Source organism: Oncorhynchus mykiss, chromosome 3 (assembly GCF_057628025.1).
Source record: "Oncorhynchus mykiss isolate SJ-2025 chromosome 3, ASM5762802v1, whole genome shotgun sequence".
NCBI classification, from domain to species: Eukaryota; Metazoa; Chordata; class Actinopteri; order Salmoniformes; family Salmonidae; genus Oncorhynchus; species Oncorhynchus mykiss.
Window position 1 is genome coordinate 28,050,112 of NC_143024.1, and position 23,648 is coordinate 28,073,759.

The following is a 23,648-nucleotide window of genomic DNA, read 5'->3' on the forward strand; positions in this document are numbered from 1 at the left end:
TTAATCTGTTTTGCGTAAAATGTACCCTATAGGCCCTAGACATCCAGCGTTTCCATATCTGCCATCTCGTTTGGCAGTTTATCAACTGCATCAATTGAATAAGCTCCGCGGACTAAATGCGCTGTGGCACTGGTCTATCAACATACATCAGGTTATGTCATGGAATTGCATCTATAGTGCATGGTCATCTAACCTGCTATCCCCGAGATATTACATTGAAAAACATTTTGCATACCTACATTGTTGAACGACTTGACATTTTGAAATTGTACTATAACCGTGTTTATACTTTTTGGTTATTAACCTACTATGTTATTCCTCAATAGCCCTAAACGTAGCCTATATTTCCTTTTTAGGACTATGAAATATGAAAGCTTTATTTTTGATCTGGAGAATCAGACGATGACAAACGACTAGCCCTTATATGCTAAACTTGGTTCACACAGCAATAAAAAAAAATATCTAAAACAATGTGTCGCTATAAAAAAAATATATATATCAACGTATAAGCCTATATAATAAACGAATAACATTAGCCGTATGACTCTCTATAATGTCCCAGGATGATTTCAACAAGGCTAGAGGTGAGGATCTATAAGAGCAAATCCCGGATTCACATCGAGCACTGACACGTTTATAATAATAATGCCCAATAGGGAAATGGAACAGACTACTTACTGCCCAATGAGGGACAGGCTGGCTGGTAGTAACGCGGGGGTGGGCCGTTCTCGGATTCTACAGGAGAAATAGGGAGATCGTGTTAAAAACAGAGGAGGGTTTGAAAAACTACTTTTGATACACTCGCAACCCTAAAGGAGAGATGATGGAAGTCTAGTGTGCCTCTGCTGTCGTAGTTGAAAGTCTACTGCGGATTTTTGGAGAAACTAGGACATGAGAACAGAAGTGAGAAGAGGTAACATTGCTGCGGACTTCTGGAAAAAAAAGTTGGGTTTGGTTGTATCGACGCTCCGAGGTAGGTTGATAATCTAGCATGTTTCCAATACTGTATCTGATACTGCCTTGAAACGAAGATACAGTCATTAAGGACCACTAAAATTAGATTGTGCGTATTGGCACTCTGTCTCTAGGCTAATTACTCAAGTTTAGTAAACCAACCTAATTGGTGTGTAATGTGCATTGCAATCAATGGTCGCCACAAGTGTGATGTTCACATTTTACATAGGCCTATCTGGTGCAATTGAACGTGTGCAAATTACAATTTTACATCAGTAGGCCTATGCCTACTTGAACAGTATTAGGTTAATAGTGTTAATGTATTCGCGCATATTATTATGATTTTTTTCAGAGGGACATGATGTCTTCGGAAACGGTGTGAAGGACCTGAACTCCTCAAAGAGATGTTGGGCCCAAGCGGACGTCATGTACAGTGAATCTGACTCTATGGGCGATTACTCCTCATAATAAACAGGATACTCAGATCCTTCTTCGCCAGCTTAATCTATCCTGGAAGTAACATGGGAATGTTCATATTTTATTTCTGGATTTAGTCAGGAAGGAGAACCGAGCAGCTACGGTGTTAACTTGACCAACCACACAAGGTATCCGCGCCAGAGAAATACAGTTCGTGCTTTTGAAGAGCCAGCGCATTAAACAGAATGCATGGGAGTCAAAGCAGTAAAATGATCTAGAATTGAGATCTGTATATTGACAGACTTTTATTGTTTGGTGAAATCACGCCCAGGTCGTGGAAAATAGAATTATTCGAAAATGAAAGAAAAATCGAAAAATGCTGCCCGGACTCGACGGGAAAAGGAAAATAGTGAATTCTATGAGCTGGCCAAGCTGTTGCCTTTACCTTCTGCCATCACGTCTCAACTTGATAAAGCTTCAATTATTCGACTCACAACAAGTTACTTGAAAATGAGAATTGTTTTTCCTGAAGGTAAGGTTATATATATTATATATATATATTATATTAAATGTATAGTATGATTATTATTATTAGGCTATTATAACAACCAACGTTTATATTGATGTTATCATAAGTGTTATTGGTGTGTTTAATATTCTATTTGTGTCACAGATATGCTTTTGTTTTTTGTTTTGATGCTAGATATTCATGTTCTTATGCAAGGATAATAATGAAAATAATCATTCCAAATGTTGCCACATATTATCAAATGACTTTGCCTTATCTATACACTGATATGCATGTGTTATATTATAATGATGTCTTGTAATGATGAATCATGTCATGTTATTAACGTTTTAATTCCGCTCTCATTCTGCAAAACGCTTGTGCTGCCACTTCTCCTCATTTACACGAATCATTGGGGAATCAATAAGACTACAGTAATTATTGTGTTTACGTATGGGAGAGGTATAGGCCTACATGAATCTAAATTAAGCTATATGTTGCACAACATAACTCGTTAGGCCCAATTAAATTTCATTCAATAATCTCGCCACTGTTGCACGTGAAGGGAATGCTGTTATTTACCTGTTATTTCCCATACTGATATATGGAATAGTTTTATATATTAGTTGGTTATATATAGTCAAATATAGGCAATCGGAGAGATGGTCAAAATGCAATACGACTTAAGGAAACTTTTGTGGGACTTTCGAATTATGGCCATGAAATTGTGTCAATATTATTAACTAGGACTAAGAAATGTTTATCATTGGAATTTATTCAATCAGAATCTACCATAATATTTTTCCAAAACAAACTTGATTTATGCCTAAGTAGCCTAAAGATGGCAACTTTATGCACACAATGTCCTGTGAAATAAGTAGTGTGCGCGCATAAATGGACCGTTGTACACACCTCTTTGTCTGTGAAGAATAGACTGTGCGTGTCTTTTTACATTTATACACGTGTAGTCCCCTTTCAGAGTCAGGCGACCATGATGCCCCTGGAAGACGATTAGCCGTCATTTGCCACCTTCTCCCCGCGGTCTCAACGGGCCCCTGTTCTGCGTGACCGCTACAGAGCCGCGCCAATTAGCGTCGCCCGGGCGACTAGCGGTCTGATCCTTACGAACATATGGGGGGGCCTTGTGACACTGAGGCAAAGAAGAGAAGCGACTTCTCAAGAATGACTTCTCAAGCTTAGGCTGTTAAGACACACACACAACAACAAAAACGCACGAGAGTATATGGATTGTGGATTTTGCTTAAGATCGATTCCCCCTATGTGTCGAATGTTGTTTTTAGGTCAATAGGCCTAACCTATGTATGACGTTGCAGGTGATCAACGATTCATCGCATGCACGGGCGTCTATGGTGTACAAGTAGATATTAGCCTATCAATAATGTTAATGCAGTCAGTATAAGAAGTGGAACACTGCAGGTAATAGGCCTACTAAACATATGTCGCACACGCGATTGGTTGTTTTGACGTTGTTGTGACAAGTGTCATATCTTGTCTATTGTTAATTGGATCTTCATCAGTGTTTTACTGAGTTGTCCAAGGTCCACATATCTGATTTACACTATAAACCTACTTTGTATTGGGGGATTCCTCACGAACTAAAAACAAAAAAATAGCATGATTTTGGGGATTTTCACGAAATTGAATCCATAGAATGTTCCTTGGGAGGAAGAATTGTTGACATATATTTGACATTTGTATCTTAAAGGATAATTGAGAAATAAAGACTTGAATTTCGAATATTTGTGACATTTTTGTCTTACCCTTTAATACTCTATAATGTTTCATCTGTAGGTGCTGCAAAACAAAAATTGGTTTCACATGAAGCTTTACTGCTTGCTCTGTGATATTAGGAGTATTTTGATTTCAATAACAATTTTCTCACATTAATTTATAACAATTGAAAAATTGGATTTGGCTATTTTTTTTTCAATATAGGCCTATGGTTTAACATAATATAGACATACCTACTCTAGACCTATAGTCTACCTACTCTACAGGCATATCAAAGTTTCAGAGTGGGATCTCTGCTAGTTTTAAATTTATGGACCATTTTATACAGAGAAATTGACGAAGTAGGCAATGTAACCAATCACAACCCTCCTTTAACTTGCATCATTGCTCATCCTGCAAATCACCAGCAGAGGGCGACCATTTTGAATCCATTTTCACATTCCCTCATTGATAATACTTACAAATTACTCTAAAAGTAGCAGAGATCCCACTCTGGAACTTTGATAGCCTGTAGAGTATATTATGTTCAGCCATATATAGAGAAATTAGCCAAATCCAAAATGGTAGCCTATATTTTCAATGTTCATGTTTTATATTTTTCAATATTATATATTTATGTTGTACATTTTTAGAAGAAAAATATAGCTGATATCACCGAGCAAGCGGTAAATACACCAATCTTTTATTTGTAGCACCTACAGATAAAACATTATGGCGTCTTAAAGGAGGCCTGTCATATATTCCAACTGCAATTAATTATTTCTCAATCATACAAATGTTAAATATATGTCAACAATCCTTTCTCCAAAGGACCCTGCTTTCGATTACATCTAGTGAAAATCACCAAAATCAGGCCACTCCAATCTGTCCCCTACACATTTTAAATTTATGAGCCATGATAACCATAGAAGTTAAATTGGTACAGCATTCACAGGTGCAACAAATATAGCCTCTTGCAAGGCACGCCTCGAAATATGTTAATGAGCCAGAAACAACAATAAGCCTACCATGCACCCACTAGTGGTGAAAAGGTTTTTGGCGCTCCAAAGATACGTTTATTTTTTAATTTTTTTTAATATTTTTTTTTACTGTTGATAATACCTCAAATGTGAGTTTTGCGTTACAGTGTAGGCTATAGGCTATCATAGGCTATCAATTTAAGCTTCTTATAGATAGGCCCGCCTACTATTTAATATTAATAAAAGACGAGTGTAGAAAAAAATGTAAACCAGAAATAGTCTATCTAGCGTTAGTAGCCTATGTACACCCATTCTCACCAGAAGCTCATTTCAGTCACCGTTTGTCTGTGTGAATGGAATGATGAGGAAATTATGACAGGACTATGCTTAATTCGTTTTTTATCACCGTTCCAGGATTTTATTAGGCTACAGCTCACCGTTTCCACACTTGATAAGGAAACAAAGCATGCGGTCGTTTTCCCAACACTAGCATATGGTAAAATAAGCTGATGAATAATTTAAACTACAGTCTCACAGGGAGGAAGGGATAGTGGCTGTATGGGGGAATCTTCTGTATACTCAGTTTAGGAGGGTCCTGTCACTGATGCGTTTTACGATCCGTTTTGGGAGCCATGTGCTTTCCTCATTAAATAGCCTCTGCTGTTTTAAAAGGCTGTCCAAACACACACACTGCTGCAAAGCAAATCGCATTGAAGCACATAACACAATGTCGAATTAGGCCCGGAAAGTGACCGCGTTTATTGCAAAGAAAATGTTCTGAGTATTCGCCAGTAAAATATTATATGACAATGTATAGAGGTGAGAGTGTTTTATGGCCGTTATTGACAGCGAGCGGCCAATAACCTTTGCTCCACCCTATGTTGTCCCACGGTGTTGAATTACAAGTCACATCAGAGAGAGAGCGGGAGAGACGTGTTGATGCGTTTGTTTTGCTGAAGTCTTCCGCCGCTGTTAGATTAATCGAAAGCACAAACAGACATACAATGCGTATTTGGGCCACCTCACATTTTATTTGGTTCAACAAAATGTTTCGACAATAGATAACCATAACAGCAAACAATGTGTCTGGCTTGTCAGGAGTTGCTGACGCAAATATGCAATATTAGAATCATAATTGCAATATAGGACATTATTAGGCCTATCCCATTTCTTGGGAGGATTTTTAAGCTTTTTATATTCTTATACGTCGTTGAAACCTGCACAATTAATGGAATACGATATATTTGTGTGTAGGCCTACAAAACGTATTATGCTTCTTCTAAGAGCTGAGGCCCCTGTAAATAATGATCTAAATCTGTTGTGGACCCGCACGTGAGCAAAATAACAAATTGAGCTCAGAGAAACTGGGAGCTTTTCCAACTGCAATTTTATAGGAGACGAATACAATTTTCTAACCCTGCATGCGAGCAATAGAACACTCTTTCAGGACAGGGCTCTCCAGACTAATCTTTGAGTCGTCACTAACGCCTCTTTTGTTTGAAATGTAGGCCTACTTTTGTTCAGCTTGGACCACTTCATGTCGCAGGAGTATCTTTAGATCCTATTTCTGAATGTAATGCCCAATTTAGTGATTATCATAAGCGCGCGTTGATGTCGAAGAGAGCCTAATTCCCTGCGGTAGGTCAAGTGCGAGAACCTAAAGGCCCCAGCTCGAGCTTCCACACAGATTACCACGGCGCGGAGAGGAACATACAGTCCCAGCTATGGGGTGGGACTGGTTACCACAGCCTATTTGTACAATTTTATTTTCAATTGATTTTAAATCTAACCCGAATCTTAACCACACTGCTAACCTATGCCTAACCCTAACCTTAAATTAAGACAAAAAAAAAAAAATGTCATACATTTTTACAATATAGCCAATTTTGACTTTGTGGCTTTGGTACCTAGTGGAAACCCACCTATGGCCCTGCTTGATTGCAATTATATTAAAACGTGACGGATTGACACACAAAAAAGTCAGTAGTCATTCATTAGAATGATATGAAATGCTAAACGTTAAGAGATTTAGATGTAATCATTGTCTATTGAATAATATATGATTTTCCATATGATGCTGAATGGTCCAGCTCCTGTAGTGAAGAGGCTGCATATTTGAGTTGTGGTTAAGGAGTTATTTGTTTGTTTCCGTTGTGTAAACGTGAAGTGCATTTTTGGTTAATATCAAAATGCGAAATGTTTCTGTCGTTGTTGTGATCTTTGCACTGGCGCGTGTTTGTTTTCGTATGGAATTTGCATTTCAATCGGGATTGCGTGGTGGTTTACAGGGGACACCAACTCTTATTTGCTTTATCGAGTTTAGTTGGTTCCTTCGGGTGTGCGGTGGAGGAGATTTGCACGTCCAATGTCTTGCCAACCTGTTTACAGTCCATTCATTGCGAAAATATTTTCGTTCGCTGTGAATTCAGGTGTGCTCAATTGAACGAATAATATTAGGTTTTTAAATATAGACCCAAATATTATATTTATTTCAAGTGTGAATATTATTATGATATTATCATTGATTTTAACGCTGATAGCCATATTATTACATTTACACAATTACGTCGAAAATGTCTGCATCTCAAAGGCATCCTCTCTATAAGGATATTGGGCCTATGTAAGATTATTATTGTCATGTTTGGTTATTATGATGATGAGTATTATTATGTCGCTTTAATTATAACTTAACTTATGTACATTCATTCTAAAATACTCACTGACATTCACTTATTTTCCCATGTGTGTTGCAGGGCTGGGAGAGTCCTGGGGCCACGTGAGTCGGACCAGATCTCTGGATAATGTTGGGCGAGAGCTGGGATCACATCTGTTACAGGTGGGATCACATATACTACAGGTGCAGACTTATTTGAATTATGAACGCCATTTTTATCTTTGGAATATAATATAAAGTTGTTTTTTTTTAAATGTCGAATGGAAAACTTGTTTTTATTATTGTAAATTCTGTATGCATGATTTATTTTTTATTGTATTATTATTATTATCATTATTATTATTATCATTATCTCACGTGACAGCAGCAGTTGTCGCCCGTTATCCATGTTTTAAAAGGAGAGTGATTTTCTTCCTCACAACGCCTCCTGCTGCTCTCATTCTTGTGGATATAAATCTGGAAATATCTTCAACGCATTCATAGTCACGCGCTGCGCCTCTCTTCTCTCCTCCAAGCGTCTCTAGTTACAAGGGTTCGTTCCTATATGATCGTAACAACACTAAATGCAACACAGCAAGAGCACCATGGCCTAGTATAGTCGAATTGCTAGACTATAATAATGATCATAATGATATTAAGTATGCAGACATTATTAGTGTTTTTCTATTGATAAGTTCGAGAAAATTAATAATTTCAATATAAATAATTTGGATACATTAAGTAAATTGTGTTATTATTATTATTATGCTAATTGGCAACAACCTTTTTGATACAGTCAACCAATAAAAAACACTATGCTTCGATGCTGTCATAGACGTGTATCCGATATTTTCCTTATTTTGCATTGACAACAGATTGATTGATTATTAATATGATAAATTAAATGATCTAATAACCTGTATAGTAGCATTAATATGTAAGCCTAGCTAGGCAAAAGTCTACGCACATTTTGTCCACTTTGGACCTAATTAATATGTACATTACATTTATTTTTCAGACGTTGGACGGGTTCATTTTTGTGGTTGCTCCGGACGGGAAAATAATGTACATATCTGAAACAGCATCGGTCCATTTGGGCTTATCACAGGTACGCTGCTACTGATTGCTTTATTTTGCATTCGATTTAAATCGATCATTGTGCTTTGTGCTACGGTATACATAGCCTATAGTCCTATGTTTTACGTTCCTTGAAAACAATGACTAAACGTGTATTTTAACAGGTAGAGCTGACGGGAAATAGTATTTACGAGTACATCCACCCCGCTGACCACGACGAAATGACAGCCGTGCTGACAGCTCACCAACCCTGCCACTCGCACTTTGTCCAAGGTATGGGAGCCTGTGTGTGCTATGGTGACTGAATGAGCACTGAATCATGTGTCGTGGTATTTACATTATATGGTCGTCTTTGATTGCGTTTTCTCTCTGCCTTTGAAGAATATGAAATGGAACGTTCATTCTTTTTGAGAATGAAATGCGTCCTCGCGAAAAGAAATGCTGGTCTGACATGTGGTGGATACAAGGTAAGCCTGTTGGTGCCATCTTTCTCTATGTCGAAGTTGTTCGATTTTATAGTCAGTCATTCCAGTTTGTACTGCTTGTGTGACCAAATTCTTGATAGTTTGCACATCATCTTTATAAATTAACCCTATATTTTCAACTTTTCTGGCAAACTGCAGTTGATTTTTTAAAAATCCATCAAACTGTACTTTTAGCCCTGCTAGAAACTCTCCATTGCCATGCAGTCCATAATAACACAACTCTCTTGCAATAGCTCTAAACTGGTTGAATACATATTTCCATATGTGTATTCTTATGTATTGTAGGCCTACATGCATATTTGTGTGTACAATTCTGTCAGGTGATCCACTGCAGCGGGTACCTAAAGATCCGTCAGTACAGCCTGGACATGTCTCCATTTGATGGCTGCTATCAGAACGTGGGCTTGGTGGCGGTGGGCCACTCTCTACCCCCTAGCGCTGTCACTGAAATCAAACTACACAGCAACATGTTCATGTTCAGAGCCAGCCTGGATATGAAGCTCATCTTCCTCGACTCCAGGTAAATAGGGTATTTAGCGCCACTCACACACTGGAGAAGCTTAGTGGTCCCAAATACTTAAGGCTCCACTTGAAACAACTTCTAACGGCATTGTATATAGAATTCATAACGTCTTCATAAACACTACATAGATGCATGAGTAGTCATACACATCTGAAATAATGAGGAAGATGCGGAAATTGGGTACATTCTGTATGCACATGTATCAGTAATTCTGAGTGTATTTAATATTGTGTATGTCCCAGGGTAGCTGAGCTGACAGGCTATGAGCCCCAGGATCTTATAGAGAAGACGCTCTATCACCATGTCCATAGCTGTGACTCCTTCCACCTGAGATGTGCACACCACTTGTGTGAGTTAGGTTTGTTTTGCTCTCCTACAGTTACTATCTCCCAGTCCTCAGAACTAGTATTTTCTATCTGTGATATATTAACAGTGTAGTGGCAATAGTAATACAATAGACAAAACTAACACCACTGTCAGTGCTGAATGTTATACACATATATAATGTACTTACAGTGCATTCAGAAAGTATTCACACCCCTGACTTTTTCCAAATTTTTCCCCCTCATCAAACTACACACAATACCCCATAATGACAAAGCAAAAATAGGTTTTTAGACATTTGCAAATGTATTAAAAATAAAAAACTGATATCATATTTACGTAAGTATTCAGATACTTTATTCAGTACTCTGTTGCAGCACTTTTGGCAGCGATTACAGCCTCAAGTCTTCTGGGGTATGACGTTACCAGCTTGGCACACCTTTATTTGTGGAGTATCTCCCATTCTTCTCTGCAGTTCCTCTCAAGCTCTGTCAGGTTGGATGAGGAGCGTTGCTGCACAGATATTTTCAGGCCTCTTCAGAGATGTTCGATCGGGTTCAAGTCCGGGTTCTGGCTGGGCCACTCAAGGACATTCAGAGACATGTCCCAAAGCCACTCCTGCGTTGTCTTGGCTGTGTGCTTAGGGTTGTTGTCCTGTTGGAAGGTGAACCTTCACCCCAGTCTGAAGTCCTGAGTGATCTGGAGCAGGTTTTCATCAAGGATCTCTCTGTACTTTGCTCCGTTCATCTTTCCCTCAATTCTGACTAGTCTCCCTGTCCCTGCCGCTGAAAAACATCCCCACAGCATGATGCTTCCACCACCATGTTTCACCTTAGGTATGGTTCCAGGTTTCCTCCAGACATGACACTTGGCATTCAGGCCAAATAGTTCAATCTTGGTTTCATCAGACCAGAGAATCTTATTTCTCATAGTCTGAGAGTCTTTAGGTGTCTTTTGCCAAACTCTAAGTGGGCTGTCATGTTCCTTTGACTGAGTAGTGGCTTCTGTCTGGTCACTCTACCATAAAGGCCTGGTTGGTGGAGTGCTGCAGAGATGGTTGTCCTTCTGGAAGGATCTCCCATCTCCACAGAGAAACTCTGGAGCTCTGTCAGAGTGACCATCATGTTCTTAGTGACCTCCCCGACCAAGGCCCTTTTCCCCCGATTGCTCAGTTTTTCCCGGGCGGCCAGCTCAGAAAGAGTCTTGGTGGTTCCAAAATTCTTCCATTTAAAAATGATGGAGGCCACTCTGTTCTTGGGGACCTTCAATGCTGCTACTGTGGGACTTTATATAGACAGGTGTGTGCCTTTCCAAATCATGTCCAATCAGTTGAATTTACCACAAGTGGACTCCAATCAAGTTGTATAACGATGACCTAGATGCCAGAGAGGGAGCACACGTGACAGTCTCATAGCAAAGGGTCTGAATTCGTATGTAAATAAGGTATTTCTCTTTCTTATTTTGAATACATTCGCCCCCAAAAATATCTAAAAACCTGTTTTCACTTTGTCATTATGGGGTATTGTGATTTTTATTTTATTTAATCAATTTTAGAATAAGGATGTAACGTAACAAAATGTGAAAAAAGTCGAGGGGTCTGAATACTTTCTGGATGCACTGTAATTGTACTTTAATAATAGCTTACATCACCTGAAACAAAGTGCCTGTATTGCTTTATGAACTTTCTGATTGATATTATGGTTTCACGTCGCCAGAGTCTAAATTATTATCTGACAAATAAAGCATATATATTTTCAATTATGTTTTATCAGTTCTAATATATTTTGTGTATATGACAGCGTAATTATAATAACCTGTTCCACTTTGAACAACATCCATGTTGCACTACAATCATATGTTATGGTATACATGACCACTAATTAATGATTCATTATTTTGAACAATGATATAAACAAGAATTTCAGTTTCCCTCTAACTCTCTCTCCCCATCTCTTTGTCTCTGTCTCCCTCTATTTATCTCTCTCTCTTTGTCTCTGTGTCTCTGTCTCTCTCTCTCCCCCTCTCTTTGTCTCTGTCTCCCTATCTTTGTCTCTGTGTCTCCCTCTTTGTCTCTGTGTCTCTGTCTCTCTCTACCCCTCTCTTTGTCTCTGTCTCCTTCATGTTGTCTCTGCCTCTCCCCCTTTCTTTACCTCTGTGTCTCCCTCTTTTTGTCTCTGTCTCCCTCTCTTTGTCTCTGTCTCTCTCCCTCTCTTTGTCTATGTCTCCCTCTCTTTGTCTCTGCCTCTGTCTCTCTCTCCCCCTCTCTTTGCCTCTGTGTCTCCCTCTCTTTGTCTCTGTCTCCCTCTCTTTGTCTCTGTCTCTCTCCCTCTCTTTGTCTATGTCTCCCTCTCTTTGTCTCTGCCTCTGTCTCTCTCTCCCCCTCTCTTTGCCTCTGTGTCTCCCTCTCTTTGTCTCTGTGTCTCCCTCTCTTTGTCTCTATCTCTCTCCCTCTCTTTGTCTATGTCTCCCTCTCTTTGTCCCTGTGTCTCCCTCTCTTTGTCTCTGTATCTCCCTCTCTTTGTCTCTTTGTCTCTGTGTCTCTGTGTCTCTGTGTCTCTGTGTCTCTGTCTGTCTGTCTGTCTGTCTGTCTGTCTGTCTGTCTGTCTGTCTGTCTGTCTGTCTGTCTGTCTGTCTGTCTGTCTGTCTGTCTGTCTGTCTGTCTGTCTGTCTGTCTGTCTGTCTGTCTGTCTCCCCAGTGCTGGTGAAAGGCCAAGTGACCACTAAGTACTATAGGTTCCTGGCTAAGCAGGGTGGCTGGGTTTGGGTCCAGAGCTATGCCACCATCGTACACAACAGCCGTTCCTCCAGACCCCACTGTATCGTCAGTGTCAACTACGTCCTCACGTAGGTACCTCAGCAAAACCCCAGAGGACAACACATGAAAGACATTGTACAACCGTTGTTTCTTATGTGATCCTTGGTGGATGACATACAGGCCCAATACTACATCAGTGGGTCATAATATGTGTGCTAGTCCCACAGTGTGTATAGCCTACCTCTTTTGGTTTGTCTGTACAACACCAATAATTCTGTAGTACTGTCAGTGGAAAGAATGGTGCTGTAGGTCTAGGGTGTCTGGTGTTTCTTCAGTGGATGGTTATATCTTCTATCAGGAGGCATGGCACCGCAGAGAGACATCAGCAGTCACATCTGTCCTTGATTTGTTTGGTCTGATGTGATTCCTGGCTCTGGGATGGTCAGGCCAGGCTTGAGCCTGTTCAGATTTTTACACAGCACCACACACACACACACAGACTTCTTTGTAGCTCAGCTTAGCTGTCGTTTCCCTCTCTGATAAGATAATGAGTATTATCGAGGTTTACACAAGCCATCACTGCAAAGCAATTAACGAGAGGTTAATAAGAAATATATTTATTTTGAGGTTAATAAGAAACATGACACGTTTTTTTGTTAATTTGCTTAAATGACTTAAGTGTAGTGGATGAGGTGTTTGTTGAAGGTAAGTTTTGACAGGATTGTAAAAATGACTTTTTATTTGTCAAGCTCATCTATAGTGGAACGAAATTGTGTATTTTCGTCTCATCAAAGCCTGTCGACTGTGTTTTTTTGTTGTTCTGTAGATGTTAGGATGAAATGTTCTGTTAGATTTCTCTGTCTAATAGGGTGAGAGTTTACAGTAGCTGACAGGAAGGCTGCAGCGTTCTGTTACTGTTTTCAATTAGAATCATATTTTCTTGAAAAACTGAAAGTTGTTTACGGTCACTTTCTTCTGCTGTAGAATAGTTATTGTGTTGAGTAGTGTGGGTGTCTGTGTGTAGAATAGTTATTGTGTTGAGTAGTGTGGATGTCTGTGTGTAGAATAGTTATTGTGTTGAGTAGTGTGGGTGTCTGTGTGTAGAATAGTTATTGTGTTGAGTAGTGTGGATGTCTGTGTGTAGAATAGTTATTGTGTTGAGTAGTGTGGGTGTCTGTGTGTATTATAGTTATTGTGTTGAGTAGCGTGGGTGTCTGTGTGTAGTATAGTTATTGTGTTGAGTAGTGTGGGTGTCTGTGTGTATTATAGTTATTGTGTTGAGTAGTGTGGGTGTCTGTGTGTAGTATAGTTATTGTGTTGAGTGGTGTGTGTGTCTGTGTGTATTATAGTTATTGTGTTGAGTAGTGTGGGTGTCTGTGTGTAGTATAGTTATTGTGCTGAGTAGTGTGGGTGTCTGTGTGTAGTATAGTTATTGTGTTGAGTAGTGTGGGTGTCTGTGTGTAGTATAGTTATTGTGTTGAGTGGTGTGGGTGTCTGTGTGTATTATAGTTATTGTGTTGAGTAGTGTGGGTGTCTGTGTGTAGTATAGTTATTGTGCTGAGTAGCGTGGGTGTCTGTGTGTAGTATAGTTATTGTGTTGAGTGGTGTGGGTGTCTGTGTGTATTATAGTTATTGTGTTGAGTAGTGTGGGTGTCTGTGTGTAGTATAGTTATTGTGTTGAGTGGTGTGGGTGTCTGTGTGTAGTATAGTTATTGTGCTGAGTAGCGTGGGTGTCTGTGTGTAGTATAGTTATTGTGTTGAGTGGTGTGGGTGTCTGTGTGTAGTATAGTTATTGTGCTGAGTAGCGTGGGTGTCTGTGTGTAGTATAGTTATTGTGTTGAGTGGTGTGGGTGTCTGTGTGTAGTATAGTTATTGCGTTGAGTAGCGTGGGTGTCTGTGTGTAGTATAGTTATTGTGTTGAGTGGTGTGGGTGTCTGTGTGTAGTATAGTTATTGTGTTGAGTGGTGTGGGTGTCTGTGTGTAGTATAGTTATTGTGTTGAGTGGTGTGGGTGTCTGTGTGTATTATAGTTATTGTGTTGAGTAGTGTGGGTGTCTGTGTGTAGTATAGTTATTGTGCTGAGTAGCGTGGGTGTCTGTGTGTAGTATAGTTATTGTGTTGAGTGGTGTGGGTGTCTGTGTGTATTATAGTTTTTGTGCTGAGTAGCGTGGGTGTCTGTGTGTAGAATAGTTATTGTGTTGAGTAGTGTGGGTGTCTGTGTGTAGTATAGTTATTGTGTTGAGTAGCGTGGGTGTCTGTGTGTAGTATAGTTATTGTGTTGAGTAGTGTGGGTGTCTGTGTGTATTATAGTTATTGTGTTGAGTAGTGTGGGTGTCTGTGTGTAGTATAGTTATTGTGTTGAGTGGTGTGGGTGTCTGTGTGTAGTATAGTTATTGTGTTGAGTAGTGTGGGTGTCTGTGTGTAGTATAGTTATTGTGTTGAGTAGTGTGGGTGTCTGTGTGTAGTATAGTTATTGTGTTGAGTGGTGTGGGTGTCTGTGTGTAGTATAGTTATTGTGTTGAGTAGTGTGGGTGTCTGTGTGTATTATAGTTATTGTGTTGAGTAGTGTGGGTGTCTGTGTGTAGTATAGTTATTGTGCTGAGTAGTGTGGGTGTCTGTGTGTAGTATAGTTATTGTGCTGAGTAGTGTGGGTGTCTGTGTGTAGTATAGTTATTGTGTTGAGTGGTGTGGGTGTCTGTGTGTATTATAGTTTTTGTGCTGAGTAGCGTGGGTGTCTGTGTGTAGTATAGTTATTGTGCTGAGTAGCGTGGGTGTCTGTGTGTAGTATAGTTATTGTGTTGAGTGGTGTGGGTGTCTGTGTGTAGTATAGTTATTGTGTTGAGTGGTGTGGGTGTCTGTGTGTATTATAGTTATTGTGTTGAGTAGTGTGGGTGTCTGTGTGTAGTATAGTTATTGTGCTGAGTAGCGTGGGTGTCTGTGTGTAGTATAGTTATTGTGTTGAGTGGTGTGGGTGTCTGTGTGTAGTATAGTTATTGTGTTGAGTGGTGTGGGTGTCTGTGTGTATTATAGTTTTTGTGCTGAGTAGCGTGGGTGTCTGTGTGTAGAGGTCATTGAGTTATCAGGTTTACAAAATCTTATTCATGGCTATGGACTTGGCTGTTACCTTTGGAACCCTCACCCAGGAAGGGAAAGTCAGTTGGCAAGGTGTCTGTGGAATGAACAACATGTCCATCTGTCTGTCTGCAGACTGTGTCAACTGTCTCATGGGTTCACAAAGTATTTTTTTTCTTCCTTATAGTTTTAATTTGTTTGGTTGAGTCAACCTGGCCTGAGGTGTCAGATAGAAGTGGTTTCACTGTTGGCAATATTCCATTGTCTCTATTGGCCTTGGCAAACCTCAATCCAGTCAAGCTTAAGTATTAGAAAGAAAACGAATACAGTTTGAACCCAGATCTGGGTCTTTCTCAGCCAGTGGTATTGAGCTAAGTGTGGGCCTCCATCGTGCATGAGCACTGATAAACAACACAATTTGCTTCAACCCAGTTTTCCACTGGACAGGTCACCATAACGTTCAAACCTCTTTTCACTCGCCATGCGCAAACAGTCCAGATATATATAAATATATAGATATAGTCTGAGACAAGCTCTATTGGTTCTGTGTGTTAGTATTGGCTCAGTACAGATGTAGAATCTTAATTTGATCACCTTGTTGCAGGAGAACTTTCCTACAATGCAGGAAATGTTTAACTTGTCATGCATTTGAGGTTTAAAAGGGCTTCTGAAGTTTGTAATTTCCACTTAGAAATCATATAATTATATTCCACATAATAATTCACATTTCCTGTTTCTGCAGGATTATTTTCCTGCTGTTGCAAACTGGCTCAAATTAAGATCCTACATCTGTAACATCTGTAACCTTCCGGTTAGGTCTGTGGAAACGGTGCCACTGCCTTCTAGGATGGGACATTTAGCCTATTTCCTGGTGTGCTGCTGTGTGTAACGTGTATTGCTGCAGATGTAAAAGTGTTTCAGTAGATTAATTAGGCCCATAAAACACTCCATTAACCAGAGGAGGCAGAAGAGGCTTCTCCGTACAGAGGAGAGAAGAAGGAAATGACTCGACATGCACAGCCGCAGACTACCCCCCTCCTCAAATCCATAACGGTGTTTATGAGGTTTTAATTGATAGGCCATAAAGATGAGGAGTGTTTATGGCTGCCAGCTTGGTGAGAGAGTAGAGAGTTTAAAGTTTGGATGGAGATTTTTCATTCCCCCCCATGTGATCTTTTTTTTTATAAACAATTGTTTTATTTTTATTGAATCACATACTGTACAGTCAATTAGTACCGTCTTGTGATCTTGTTGAGATGTTTTATCGTGTGATACATTAAGCTGTAATGAGACAATGTGTTTTTTTGCCTCAACGTATCTGTGAGAATAGCATCAGTCAGTCAGTGAATTCATTGTAACTCAGTTCATTAGCAGAGAGAGCGATAACAATACAATGTCATCCACTGAGTGTTCCTGTCCTGTCTGAGGCTAAATAATACTAATAATAATGAGTTAATTGTTTCCCCTAAATTTCTGAGAAATGGGCATGGGATTTAGTCAGTTCATCAGAGAACTATCACAGCCCCTTTCTCACTGTTGTTATCAGAGGCAGTGGTGGGTGATTCACACAGTAGCAGGTAGAGGTGTACCAGTCTACACTGATTAACACACAGCTAGTAGGGAACACAGGAGTTCACCTCTGGTTGAACTGACTCTATGTGTACTAGTACTGATAACCTATCTGCCTCGTCCTACTGGCTAGTACTGATAACCCTTCCACCTTCCGTCCCTTCCTATTGACCAGAGCCTGTCACTGTGAGCCCTGACCTTTCTTAGGCAATACTCTGTGTTTACAGAGAGACATGAACACTTTATCACATAAAGGAGTTGGTGTGTTTGTCATGCACTGAAATGCGTGACCTGACCTGATCCTATGAGAATACTATTCTGTATGTTTTTAATGGTGTTTGTATGGAACGTGTACTTCTTGATTGTGATTGTGTGTGATTTAGAAATCAAAGATTGTGTGTGTGTGTGTGTGTGTGTGGGTGTGTGTGTGGGTGTGTGTGTGTGTGTTTGTTTGTGTGTGTGTGTGTGTGTGTGTGTGTGTGTGTGTGTGTGTGTGTGTGTGTGTGTGTGTGTGTGTGTGTGTGTGTGTGTGTGTGTGTGTGTGTGTGTGTGTGTGTGTGTGTGTGCATGTACCTGTAAATGTGTCTGTGTGCGAGTGAGCATGTGCACATGCTTGGGGTGTGTGTGTTTGTTTATGTGTGTGTGTGTGGAGGATGGATCAGTGTTTGGCCAGAGTAAACGATGTCCAGATTTTTCCATCCATCTTCTCCAACTTGATTCATCATAGTGAACAGAATCCATACGGGGAGGACTGGGACCTGAAATCGGCCCTGGCATTTCTAACACACTGGCCCATCTTGAGGCCCCTACACCTGCCCATTTTTTCCCCTTGATGGCACATTATTAGCCAGATAATGCTTATGTACCAGCCCATCTGGCATTTGCCTGAAATGCCAGCTGGCCAGTCCACCCCTGCTTAACAGAGAAATCAATTCCCATTTCCAAGTACTGTCTCCTGGCATGGTGTTCCTGTGGGCTTGGTTTAGCCTGTGGGCTTGGTTTAGCCCGTGGGCTTGGTTTAGCCCTTAATCGCATGTGTATTTGAACGACAGCCTCCCCTCTGTTGTATGTTTGTTAAAGGCCTTGTTACAATCCTGATGGAGAAACAAGTCCTTCCAAAAGCCTCTCTGCCCCGCTCTCACTCACTCACTCACTCACTCACACACACACACACACACACACACACACACACACACACACACACACACACACACACACACACACACACACACACACACACACACACCACACCACACCACACCACACCACACCACACCACACCACACCACACCACACCACACACACACACATACACACCCCATGCTTTACTGTAATTACCAGACAGATGTTATTGGGTACTTGCACACTGAGAGTGAAAAAAATAAAATACACAGGTAGACAAGCCACACTTGGATAAACAGTCGTAACATTGGAGCTGCATTGTCTTGTTTAATGATGGTCTTTATCTAATCCTAACACAGTTAAATCAGGAATATATCTGTGTATCTACATCAGGGCTCTCCAACCCTGTTCCTGGAGAGCTACCATCCTGTAGGTTTTCACTCCAACCCTAATCTAGCACTCTTGATTGATAAGCTGAACCAGGTTAGTTTCAGCTGGGGTTGGAGAGAAAACCTACAGGAAGGTAGCTCTCCAGGAACAGGGTTGGACACCTATGATCTACATGATCTACAGTACATACTGTATGTGTATGTTTCTGCAGGGATACTGAGTATAAAGGACTCCAGCTGTCTCTGGACCAGGTGACAGACACCAAGCCCTCCGTCCCCTTCAGCAGTGCTCCCACCAGCCTCACTGAGAACCGCAGAGCACCCAAGAGCAGAGTGTCCCGAGCCAAGGCCAAGGCTCGACTCTCCCCCTACACCCAGGTGAGGCTCTATAGGAACAGAAAGCACTGGTCCTGTACACATCCTACACAGAGGCAACTCTCTCTATTTGAGCCAGGATACTGCATGATCTATCAGCGATGGGAGGTGGTTTATACCTGATGTATCACTTCTTGATTACCCAGGTAATGACTCATATTTCTCCTCTCTCTCGCCCTGTCTCTCTCCCTTTCTCTCGTGCTCTCTCCCTCTCTCTCGCGCTCTCTCCCTCTCTCGCGCGCACTCTCCCTTTCTCTCTGTCTCTGCAGTACGCTGGTTTCCAGGCCGAGCGTTCAGAGTCGGACCAGGATAGCCCTTGGGCAGGATCTCCCCTCACAGACTCCGCTTCCCCTCAGCTGCTGGAGCAGGGGGAGGGGCTTGGCACCTCCTGTGCCTACAGGCAGTTCTCCGAGCCACGTCCCCTCTGCTACAGCCTCCCAATCACTGAGGAGCAACACCACCATCACAACCCCAGCGACAGCCACTCCCACCTCGACACACACGGCCACAAGCAGACGTGCGAGCGGGGCCGCTGTGAGGCAGGGAGGTACTTCCTGGGTGCTCCCCAGGGTGGGAGAGAGGCGTGGTGGGGAGTTGCCCGCTCTGTGCTGCCCCTGGTCAAGACCTCATCCCTGGAGAATGGAGAGGGATATGAGAGCAGCGTGCCCCACATCACCTCCATCCACAGTCTGCATAGTAAGTCCCTATCCCTGGCCCTTTAGCTTGTATTACTGTAGGAGGCTGGAGATGGGTGAACTCCACTGTTGCAGGCTCAAAGACACACAGATTTGATTCGGGTTGGTACAAAAACCTGCTCATACTTCAGATTTCCCACCTCTGCTTTATTTAACCTTAATTTAACCAGGAAAAAATCTTGTGGTTATAACCTCTTTGCAATGGTGAGATGGAAGAGGTCAGCAGCAAAATACAGGTTAGTTTTAACACGGAAGATAACATGCTGCTAACTCTGCTTAGCCCTGGATATAGCTTCCTGTTGGCTCTAAGATCAGTGTCCTGTCCCTCCCTCTACAGACCGTGGCCAATGGGACCAGGACAGTGTGGTCAGCTCGCCAGACGGGGGCTCCGCCAGCGACTCTGGGGACCGTTACCACGCAGACTACTTCCGGGCCAGCCCCCAGGAGCCGAGCAAGATCGAGACCCTGATCCGAGCCACGCAGCAGATGATCAAGGAGGAGGAGAATCGTCTGCAGCACCGCAGCAAGCTCCACCCAGGCCCTGACACTCCTCTAGGGCCTGCCAACGGCCTCCCGAAGGGCCCCGGCCCCTGCTTCACCACCGACTACCCCCAGGGGGTGCTACAGAGTGTGTTGTGCCGTGGCCTGGGTCAACTGGGTCAGGTGATCAGCCCCGGATCAAGCCCTGCCCCTCTCTCCAGGCTCAGCAGCCCAGGGTCTGACCACTACCTCCCCAAGCCCAAAAACTACCTCCAGCAGGCAGGACAGTCAGACCTGTCCCCTCTCTCCCAGCCCCCCTACCACCAGCTTGGCCGTCCAGGCCCCTGCACATCCTCCTCCCCTACCCCTGCCCCGGCCCTCTACCCTTCCCACCCCCAAACCCAAATGGGGAGGCCTTATCTGGACAAGCAAGCTGCTACCTACTCCCTGACGGGCTACGCTCTGGAGCACCTGTATGACCCCGAGAGCCTCAGGGACTTCTGTTCCTCCGCTGGCTCCACCCACTACGACGTGACTTCACACCTGCGCATGCAGGCAGAGCAGGGGCCGGGACACAAGGGGACCTCCGTCATCATCACCAACGGCAGCTAACGCCTGCTTGTCCAATAATACTAAAGTCTAAAATGTCAGCCTATTCCCTACATAGGGGAATAGGGTGCCATTTCCCTGCACGCTACTTTTGACCAAAGCCTGCATAGGGCTCTGGTCAAAAGTAATGCACTACATAGGGAATAGGCTGACATTTCGGGTGCTCACTAAAACACAGGAAGAAGAAACTGTAGATCCATGGAATCTCCATGCTATAGCCCAGCTTCAACTGCCTCATCTGCATTTTAGCCAGCAAAAATACTTTTTTCCTGTCCTACTTCTTGTGTTTCCTTTTGTTTTTGTTTTTACAGAGCTACGTTATTCCATTTGCACTGTCAGAAATGGAGTTTCATTGTGGGAACCTCATCCCTAGGGTTGAAGATAGGGTTGTGGATATGTTTTGAGTTAACCGGGAAGGGTTCAACGTTAGTGCACTTTTTAGTGTTGGTGGTCAGAATCCCCTTATCACAGCACAACTCTATAGAGTTAAAGTCAACTAGACCTGGTTAAATTGATATATTTTTTGTCCGTGCTACAGACGGCTATATCTGTCTGCTAATACAGGACTAGTAAAGGCCCAGGGCAGTACTTTTGCGATAATAATTCAGGGGGTACTGCAGCACCCTCAGCACCCCTACTTCCAGTAGCTATGATTAAAGGTGTGCAGTATAGAGATGAAGCAAAAATGACACAAAAACAATTCACAGACATCAATGATTATGCAAATTCATTCTATCTATGTTCTCCCCAGTAGGTAAGCTATGGATTAAGGGAAGTGTACCCACACTTTCAGAGAAAGCAAAGGGGCGATCTAAGGGATACATGCAAGAGATGGTACATGTGCCTACATTTACATTGAGACATACAGCAGTTTACCTGGACTGTCAGATAGCAGGCTTTACTTGGGCTAAATGTCTTGTTGGTGTGTATAACAACAGTTATTAGTGCTTTGGTCTGTCACCTCAGTGAGGATAACAACATTTTATACAACCTCTAATGAACAACCTTATTGAGGTGTGATTACTGAGAGGCTAAGGGTCAATATGATGACGTGGATTGTCTTATTAGCCAGGTGTAGTGGTAAACGCTGAGGGGGAATTTAGCATGCTTACAAGGTAAACACTGAGGTGGGAGTTAGCATGCTAACAAAGCTGACGTGGGAGTTAGCATGTTAACAAAGCTGATGTGGGAGTTAGCATGCTAACAAGGCTGACTCGAGAGTTAGCATGCTAACTCGGCTGACGTGAGAGTTAGCATGCTAACACGGCTGACGTGAGAATTAGCATGCTAACAAGGCTGACGTGAGAGCTAGCATGCTAACATGGCTGAGGTGGGAGTTAGCATACTTATAAGGTTGAGCATGTGTGTATCTCCGAAGCATGTCGTGTTAAATTGTCAACAAGGGTAAACAAGGGGAAAGAGATGCTCATTGTTTATTGAACATTTGATGAGATGAAGGAAAAATCAAGAGAGGTGAAATGAAGAGGTTGTGTCTGCTGTGGTTGATTGACTAGTACAGTGTTTAGAAGAGGTCACTTTCTGTCTAATACTACAGAATGATGCCATGGCAACGCTTGCTTGTACCAACATGACGTTAGTTATTAGTACCATAATAATGAGTTATATGACAATTCATGAGATGTTTTCACAAAGTCATGATACATGCAGCAATATGCAATCCAACCAATTGGGTATTTGTTTAGACAGCCTAAATCCTCATCACATCTGATCATGCTAATGCTTGCATTACCTTTCACTAATGCTTGTGACAACCTTCATATCATGTTTATTATACTGTTTTGTAGGCAGTGTGACACATTTCAAACGTTCCCTTGGATTCTATTGTAAATGTGGTTACCATATCTCTTATATTTATACGTTTGGATTTGTTAGTTTTCTGAATTGTGCTTCTCCAAAGTTATTTATGATGTAAATATGCTCAGAAAAAGACACCATTTTGAAGCACAGGGGAAAAGTTGTATTTATTTAGTGAATGTTTATTTAGGATTTTGAAGTATAGTTGCAATCAAAACAGTCTGCTTGCATATGAGTGTGTTTTGATTTAAACAAATTCTATGAAAAAATTAAATAAACAGAACACTTTTTGCAAAGAACAAATGACTCATAATTGACGGGTGATTGATATTGTAGGCTACTGTAAGCATTTGAGTGTAAATGCAATAATTAACTTATATTGGCTATAGATGTTGAAAAACATATAAGAAAAAAAAATCTATTAGACAACATGAAACTGTATATTTACTGTTACATTTACCCATAAAAATAAAAGTATTGCATTCTGACTAGCTAATAATACACAAAAAAAGACTGAAGTGAACTGCAATTTCTTTTTTAAAAGACTTTAAAAAAGACACCCCAAAACTGTGGTATGTTTACTCTGTTTACGTAAACCATTTTCTGCAATGATTCAATTTAATAGCGTTTCAGAGATGGGACATTTTAGCAGTGAGAAGCACAATAAATGTCCCCTGGTTATGTGTGGCTGCTACGGCAAATAAAGAGACGGATGAAAATCGATACGGGACGATCTCCAATTAAGCGAGAAGATTTGTGGGTCTAGAGAGGTCAGTGATGAGGAGCTTCCTCTCTCTTTTTCTCTCTCTCTCTCTCTCTCTCTCTCTCTCTCTCTCTCTCTCTCTCTCTCTCTCTCTCTCTCTCTCTTCCTCTCTCCTCCCCCTCTCTCTACTGTCTGATGGATGTTTACTGGGTGTTTGCTACAGTCGTTTCAACCCTAGACAGCTCAGGCTCCAGAACTGCATCACTTTCCCCATCCCTGTGCCTCTGTCTGTCATAGATATTACAAGGACGTTAAGACCATTTAATCCCACAGGTGGTGGTGGTTCTTCTTCTTGTTGTTAGTCTTGTTCTTGTTCTTGTTGTTCTTCACTTTACTTCCTCAGCTAGGACCAG

General features: G+C 41.7%; 1 protein-coding gene across 1 annotated transcript; it reads left to right on the forward strand.

Moving 5' to 3' along the window:
- Positions 1–730: 730 nt before the first annotated feature.
- Positions 731–22,835, forward strand: sim1a (SIM bHLH transcription factor 1a). Its single transcript, XM_021592640.3, has 12 exons — positions 731–973; positions 1,307–1,903; positions 7,344–7,447; positions 8,262–8,351; positions 8,485–8,593; positions 8,702–8,787; positions 9,126–9,325; positions 9,571–9,677; positions 12,349–12,496; positions 18,771–18,936; positions 19,203–19,629; positions 19,966–22,835. Exons 2-12 carry the CDS (start codon positions 1,729–1,731, stop codon positions 20,718–20,720), a joined length of 2,367 nt encoding a protein of 788 aa, XP_021448315.2. The 5' UTR covers positions 731–973; positions 1,307–1,728; the 3' UTR covers positions 20,721–22,835.
- The last annotated feature ends 813 nt before the right edge of the window (positions 22,836–23,648 follow it).

Coding starts and splice junctions, on each gene's coding strand:
- sim1a (XM_021592640.3), top strand. CDS start 1,729: ATGAAAGAAAAATCGAAAAATGCTGCCCGGACTCGACGGGAAAAGGAA. Junction 9,678..12,348: donor GAGATGTGCACACCACTTGT/GTGAGTTAGGTT, acceptor CTGTCTCCCCAG/TGCTGGTGAAAGGCCAAGTG. Junction 12,497..18,770: donor AGTGTCAACTACGTCCTCAC/GTAGGTACCTCA, acceptor ATGTTTCTGCAG/GGATACTGAGTATAAAGGAC.